The sequence below is a fragment of the Zingiber officinale genome, chromosome 2A (assembly GCF_018446385.1).
Source record: "Zingiber officinale cultivar Zhangliang chromosome 2A, Zo_v1.1, whole genome shotgun sequence".
Taxonomy (NCBI): domain Eukaryota; kingdom Viridiplantae; phylum Streptophyta; class Magnoliopsida; order Zingiberales; family Zingiberaceae; genus Zingiber; species Zingiber officinale.
This window is the reverse complement of record NC_055988.1, coordinates 18,097,380-18,105,555: the sequence shown is the minus strand read 5'-3', so window position 1 is coordinate 18,105,555 and position 8,176 is coordinate 18,097,380. Positions and strand designations below refer to the sequence as shown.

At 36.8% G+C, this 8,176-nt stretch overlaps 1 protein-coding gene across 1 annotated transcript; it reads left to right on the top strand.

Moving 5' to 3' along the window:
• The first annotated feature begins 510 nt into the window (after positions 1-510).
• Positions 511-1,155, top strand: LOC122044433. The gene has a single exon (XM_042604912.1). The coding sequence runs from the start codon at positions 637-639 to the stop codon at positions 1,087-1,089; it is 453 nt and encodes a 150-aa protein (XP_042460846.1). The 5' UTR covers positions 511-636; the 3' UTR covers positions 1,090-1,155.
• Positions 1,156-8,176: the final 7,021 nt, after the last annotated feature.

Sequence of the window (8,176 nt, the reverse complement as noted above, 5' to 3'; positions counted from 1 at the left end):
CTCCATTATAAGCATTAATACTTGTGGCACAGATGGCACTTGACTACTATGGCCATTGCTTTGTGTTCCAACTGCAATGATAGCCAACCAACTTAGCTTGCTGCATGCCTCAAGTAGTGATCGATCTTTTCTTCAACCCAAAGCTTTTGTAATTGCCTCAGGCTCAGCAAAGTGAGTAGACTTGACCTGCTGCTGTCAACAAAATCTCCTTCATTACCACAAAACTCATAATTCTCATCTCGGGGCCGGGTCTCTCCAATACTATCCTATACGATCGGGAAGTGAATTAAATTATAAGGCTTTGTTTAGCACAGTAACTTTTTGTATGAGTAAAATGATCCGTGATATATTTCACACACATAATTATCTCTATGATCTCCTACTTGGTTATTGTAAAATTGTTTTCAGAAAATGTTTCCCCTTATAAGCAATCATCCACAACTATTTGTTCACGATTATCATGCTTAAAGATAGCAAGTGGAGGAGAAAAGAAAAAGGGAAAAAGAAAAAGTAGAAGGTAATAAACAATGCATATACATACATACATATACCCCTAGCTCCTCCCACTTCATCTCCTCCTTACCTCACTTAATCCTCTTGAAGCTCAACACATCCAAAGAAAATTAAGCTGGAGCCATGAGCTCTGTTTGCAATTCTTCCATGCCGGCGAGGCCAACCTTCATCAACCTCTACAAGTGGCCGGAGTCCGACGCCGAGTTCGTGAAGTCGATGACAGAAGGAAGAAGAGGCAAGAGTACTGCCGTAACTGATCAGAGTCAGAGCCACAGTAAGTGGAGCCCAAGTCCTCCGGTGGTGGACAGCTTCTCCTGCCGGCAGATGTACCTGAGGAGCTACCCCTTCTCCAAGGAGGAGAAGGCAGCCACCGGAAAAACAAAACAGTGCTTTGAGAAAGCCAAGGAAAAAGCGACCTCACTTTTCTCAACGAAGAAGAAGAAGAAGAATGAGCTGCGGTTTGTGAGCGACAGGAAGCTGATCAAAGATTTCCCTTACTCCTCCCTCTTCTCTATCTTCTACCGCTTCCTGTTCTGCACCACCAGCGTCGAAGTTGTCGATCGTAGAAGGTATTAATTATGATCAGATTTGATAATTGTAATGTATACTACAGCAGTTGGTACCTTTAATTTGGTTTAACTATTTCCTGCTGTACGTGCGGACTCTTTCTATACCAAAGATCAAAACTAAACAAGAGTCACACATATATATATATAAATCAAGTAATCATATATACGTTGTTCTCATCTACTTCATCCTCATGAACAAGGCGATGAGTTCTGAATTCTTAGATTGTTTAATTACATAAAAGTAAAATAAAGCAGAATTGGGTTGCGTACAGAGAACAAAGGAAAGGTGGGCATGCTTTGCGAAATTGCGAGTGGTGGCCATGCAAGCATGAGAGATAAGCATTCGATTGGGCTTGGCGCAGTGCTCAAAAGGCGTGCCGTAGCTGTCACTGATGAGCCATGCCTTTCTTCTCCAATGGCGGCTCGCCATTGGTGGTCAACCCTCAGGGAGCAGCTCGCTGAGCCTGCGAGGAACTGGAGGGGTAAAAGTTAAAAGGACAATTTATTTTAACAATAAATTACAGAAAAATTTTTAATCATAATATTAACTTTACATATATGTCTAAAAAATTTTATTTTCATTTTCTACATGTAAAATATTACTTGTTTCAACTCCCTCATGTAAATATTGATACCTAAATTGTCCCTCAAATTTTTTAAATACAAAAATTTCAAAATTGAGTACAAAAAAATCCAAAAATGAATATAATTCTTCTTAAAGTCAGTACTTTATATTAGAAATCGAGTATATTTTCTATCAAAATTGTCCCTCTTATTTTTTAGGTATAAAAAATCTAAAAATAAGTATAATTCATGTTAAATTCAGCACTTTACACTATAATCTAGTACTCTATACTAGGATCGAGTATATTTTCTATCGAAATTAACTCTCATATTTTTCGGTACAAATAATCTAAAAAATGAGTATAATTCCTATTAAATTCAGTACATTAAACTAAAATCGAGTATATTTTGAGGTGAAAAAAGAATCATACTCAATTTGATAGAAAATATACTAGATTCTAAGTTAATATACTCAATTTAAGAGGATTTATAATAATTTTTAGATTTTTTTGTACCTAACAATATCATGGGCAATTAGGTAAAGATGTTTGACTGGGTGGGGAGTGAAAACAAAAATTTTTATGGATGGGGACTGCATGCAAAGATTTATTTATCAATAGGGACTGCATGCAAAATTACCCTTATTTTTACCCTCAATTTGTTTTATATTTTTTAAAATATTTTATTTTTCATGATATTATAATAATTAAGAAATTATAACCATTACACTACAGCTACTTCTACAACTTGAAATAACTAATTAGGTTAAAAACCTTCTCGTCGTTGAAATGTCGAAGAAGAAAAGAAAATTTTCCGGGTCAATAAGTGAGCAACGCACCATGTGTGGTAAATTAAAGATTTAATTTCTATAGCCAATGAATGCACCATCGAAAAATGAATCCTTTGAGGTTGTGTTACTGCTTGAGGGAGTCCGATAAGATGCAAGACATTTTGAATATCCAAGTGAGCACATAAATCCATTCCATAGAGAATCGCTATTAATTTCTCACCTTTCACTGACCTTGGCTCTCGAATAACTTTCGCTTTAACACCCAAAACTTGTCCATATGAATCATGAACAATTACTCCAATACTAAAAAGATTTCTGATCTCATCATAACCTGCATCCGCATTTAGCCAAACTTGGTTACGATCAAGAGATTTCCAAACCCGTTATGAGTTTACCTTCATCAAAGAATATAATATCTTTCCTATAAAGTTAGACTCCCGAAATACCTCTAGCATCATAAGCACTCAATTTACCTTGGTTTTCATCAATATGCTATTCGGATTATGATTCCATTTACATATCTCTCCCCACACTGCTCAACACATCATTGCAAACTATTTGAACTTATCCTTTGAAACCATCATAGCTAGGTAGATGCTGCAATCCACAAAAGTAGTCATACTAGCCTTGTTAAGATAACTCCAAAATTGGGTGGGTTTCCATACACTTTGAACTATTAGATAAAACAAAATGCAATGACTAATAGACCCATGTGGGACTTACATAAAGGGCAAAAACTCTCAATCAGAACATGTTTAGTTTTAAGATTTTATGCGGTAGGAATAATATGTTTGGATGTCCATCACAAAAAAATTGGAACCTTAGGGGGAATTTAAAATCGTCAAATATATTTCCATCATGATTGATTAACATGAGAAGATTGACTACCAATCAGAGCTAAGCCGCTCTGATTTGGTGAAACTACCAATTGAGCAAGGGGTTCTTTTTTGAAAAATAAAATTATATATCATTTTTACTTTAAAAATTTTTTTATGCCTTTCATTTTTTCCCTCCAAAATTATTTTTGAAAAATTTATTTTCATCTTTTCACTATTAGTCAGTATTAACAAAATATTTCATTTACTAAAATTCATAATAATATATTTTTTAATTTTTTTATTAATATTTTATTATTATTTTAAACAGTGAATTGTTAGTTTTATTTTTCTTCCGCGCTACTAATCCAAGATCAAGTCCTGGGACATTTGTTTCTTTTTACCTTTTGTGTGCAAAATTTTCTTCTACAATGGCCCCACCAAGAAGGCTACAGCACTACACGTTCGCCTCTATTCACCGGAGAAGATTTCGGCTACTGGAAGAGCCGAATGGAGTACTATCTGAAAACCGAGGTAGAGATGTGGATAATCATCCAAACCGGCCTTGCGCTTCCACTCGATGGTGCTGGCAAACTAGTATCATGCGAAAACTGGGACACGAGTCTAATGAAGAAAATCGAGGCTGACACCAAGGCGACTCGAGCCCTTTAATGCGGCCTGACAAAAGAAGAGTTGAACTCGATCGACCCCTTCTGTTGGTGCAATCGACCTCCAAGGTTTTAATGTTCGACAAATATGTTTAAGTATGTTTAATGGATCTTAGTCTTGGAAAATCCTAGTTATAGGGAAATCTCGGTAGATCTTGGAAGCCAGGTGGATTCGATAGGTCTGGAGGACCTGATCCCTGGGTAGCTGAATACTGAGTCCTAGTTGTAGGCTAGGTAAGGGAAATTTCGGTAGATCGTGGAAGCCAGGTGGATAGGTCTGAAGGACCTGATCTCTGGGTAGCTACATACTGAGTCTTGGTGAGTGAAGCTAGGTGAAGAAAACCCTAGGGGGAGGTAATCTTAGATTCTGGTTAGTGAAGCCAGATGGAGAAAATCCTCGGGGGAGATAACCTTAGGTAACAAGAAGTCTAGGAGGAGTGAACTCCAAGCAAGGTTGATTGGATCGACCGGACCAGCAAATCTTGGTGATTCTAAGTTTAGTTTTACCATAGCATTCTGTATTACTATTATTACTGTTGGCTAATGTAGTATTGCAGGAAAGGCCTTAGTGGATCAAGCGATTAGACACTGAGCAGAGAAAGTCCAAACAAATCTAGAAGACCAATGTTTGGTAGGTAAGTTGAGGTAAGCAACTGGAGGAGCGATAGTGAGGTCATGTTCCTGAAAGGAACAACCTAAGGTCGTTGATCTAATTGAAAAAATTGGGAAGGTTTTCAAGTTGAGATCAAGACAGTTGAACTGTTTATTATTATTACTCATGCATTAGATATATTATTACTGTGTTAATATCTATTTTACATGATTATTGTCTAATACTGTTTTGCAGGTTCAGCCTGATCGGTGGACTGAACCTGATGATCGGTCAATCGAACAAGGCCAACTCGGAGCAAATATCGGTTCAAACCAAAATAGACTAGGGTTTGATCAAAGCTTGATTGATCTACCGAACCAGAGGATCGGTCGACCGAACACTGATGACTCAGCACAGTTCAGATCGAGCAGAAGCAAAGAAGGAAAGCTTGCTGATCGGTTGATCGAACACATGGATCGGTCGACTGAACGATCATCACATTAAAGGCACAGTAAGTGCGAATCTCGACAAATAGGGAAGGATCTTGTTCGGTCGACCGAAAAGAAGGATCGATCGACCGAACCCTTAATGGTCATTAAATGCCGAAGATCGAAGTAACATCAGATCTCAGCAAAGATGGAAGGGAGCTAGTTCAATCGACCGAATGCAAGGATCGGTCGATCGAATGTCGATGATTCTTATAAAAGTGAGCTTGAGATCCGAGGCTGGGTAACGAAGCAATGAAGTAAGAAATCTGTTCGAAGTTCATCTTTGTGCAAGCTACGATTCGTGCTACGACTACTCATCTACTGCTCCAAGAAATGCCAACTGAGCCTCAACTTTTATATTATCGATATAACTTTCTTCTGCTTGCATTGTACTTAATTCAAGTAAGAGAGTAGGTTATTACTATCTTACTCATTTTCTTGTACACACTGCTTCTTTCTGAGGTTTTCGAAAAAAAGAGTTTTAGTGAATTGTCCAACGATGCGATCAAGGATCATGGGTCTTGGAGTAGAAGTCGACCTAGACTCCGAACAAAGTAACCAAACGAGTCATTTACTTTCCGCTGCATATTCTAATTGTCTTTAAAACACAAAAAGAAAAGTTTTTAGAGTGCAATATTCACCCCCCTCTATCGCACTTGTTCGATCTTACAATTGGTATCAGAGCCTTCTAGCTCTGAAATTACTTAATCATTTTTCGAGTAATTTTAAAAAACTTTTTCTTTTTCTTTAAAAGTGTTTTCTCTTAATTCTTAAGTAATATTTAAATTCTTTATCCCGCACTACTAATCCCAAGACGAAAGTCTTGAAAATATTTTTCTTTTAATTCTTTGATTGTAAGAATATCGATGTCATATCAAGAAGGGAGAAGCATCCATGAACCTCCACCGTACAATCAAGTCTACTTCAATTCCTGGAGGCAAATGATGGAATGCTTCATTGGAAGCAACAATTTTGACAACTGGATCGCACTGAGACAATCTTCTCAAAACTCAAAAGCAAACATAAAGATAATAGACATATTAATTAGTGTTTTGCCTAATAAAATTTTGTGTCAATTAGAATATTACAAGAACGCATTTGAGTTATGGACAAAATTGATCGAGCATCACAAGACTCCGTCGAGGCTAGAAGATCAAGGCAAAAGTGAACTCGAATCAGATTTTGAATCCGGAGAGCTATCCTCAGAGCCAGGCCTAGAAGAACAAGACCAAATCAACTTCATCGCACTAGTGGTTGAGGAGGAGGCTGATGGATCTGAACTGGAGTCGGAACAAGTGTCCAAGCCCGAATCCGAAATGAAAATGGCCAAGGGGGAGAATCCTAACGAGGATTCAGAAGGTAAAATTATCAATTCTAAATTTAAAGATCACATAACATGTTTTGAGTACAGTAAAAAATGACACTACAAAAGCCAATGTCCAAAGAATCGATCCGCACAACCGGAGGCAAAGGAGGAACCGATGCCTGGAGTCCGTAAAATCATCTTGGTTTATAACCAAACCAATTTGGTTTATTATCAAACCATAATAAATCTAACCTTGCCTTCAAGAGGCATGACCTACCATCGCTTCTATCCAACAAATATCTTCCATATTTGCTTCTCCTCTGGTCCTACCGGACTTAGTCTCTCTCAATCTGAGAATCCAATTCTCAAACTTATTTTAAGTCTTTTAGATATACTCATAGTGTGTGTGACCCAATAGGTTTCCGATTTATATTGATTATTCATAATTAGCCATTAATTATTAATTAATCATGAGAGACACATAGTAGTACATCATGATACCCAATTAAACGAAAAATCATAGTTGATCCTAGAACTAAATCTAAAACCTTTCAACAGATATGGTTATCAGTGCGTCTATTCCTTTCACTCATCTTATACTTACTTGGTTCAAAACATGATTTATCTATCAATCTTCATTACGCTAACTACATCACACTTAGCTCAAGTAGTAGTTCTTTGTCCTATGGATTCAAATTACTCAAACACGTGTCTAAGAAAATCATCCTCTTGTTGTGTAATACTTTGGTTAAAGACTTATGAGTAATAATTCTGACAAGATAACATAAGGTATACGTCTTCTTATAAAAGAAGTGGTGAATCTTCCATGAGCTATTCAATCACCTTCGAGTACTTTGACTTATATCTAATCATCCCAGGGTCATGCCTCCAAAGAGATGCTTGCCTAAGATGTCAAAGTATAAGTCTTCATAACCAAGATAACTTCAATACCTCAAGTCAAAGAAAACTTATACTTGAACTACAATGAGATCTTCATAGACATGTATAAAATCACATGAAGTCTCATGACAGGTCACATCTGATAAACTAGTTACCCTTAACAATCATGCATATATTAACTCTCAACATCCCAATGTTTTTGTTGGGATATGCCTATTGGATTGTGTGCTAAACAAGTTTCACAAAATATACAACGGAAGCAAAAATATGATAATAAAACTATTTTATTACAACATACACCACACGCATACAAGATGCAACTCACGCATGCATAATTGTAAAATAAAAATTTAAAAATAACAATTATTCTAGGCGGACCTTATGGATGATGCGTAGGGAAAAAGACATCAACTTTAGCGATGTCCACGAACTTCACCTCTATTTGTATCCACACCAAGTTCTTCAAGACAACTCCAGTGAGCAACAAGGTTCACCTCCGTTTGGTACTAGACAAGCGTGGAAGCGATGCGGTCTAAGAGAAGGAAGAAGAAGCGAAGAGCTTATGAAGAAAAAAACTTCCTTTGGCTTTTGTGGTTGGCGGTAGAAAAGAGAGGGAGAGGAGAGAGAGAATATGTTTTCCGAAAACCTAAACTCTTGAATAATGAATTGGTTATTAATTTTCTCTCTTCTATGTCAATATAGGTTCACTTGATGAGTTGAATTAAAAAGTCTAAACCTAACCCAAAATTTTCAATTAAAATTTAGCCCATTAACCTCTTGGTTTGGTTTACAAACAAATCAACTTGCTTTAAACTAAACCAATTTGGTTCATTATTAAACCAAATAGGTCTAACTCTTCCATAAGAGATGTGGTTTATCCGCGCTTCCGTTCTGACAAAATATCTTCTATATTTGCCCTTTATCTGATCTAACCAAATATCTTATCTCTTATTTTGAAAACCAAATTCTCA

What these genes read in the sequence shown, in the direction of transcription:
- LOC122044433 (XM_042604912.1), top strand. Translation starts at nt 637, where the DNA reads ATGAGCTCTGTTTGCAATTCTTCCATGCCGGCGAGGCCAACCTTCATC.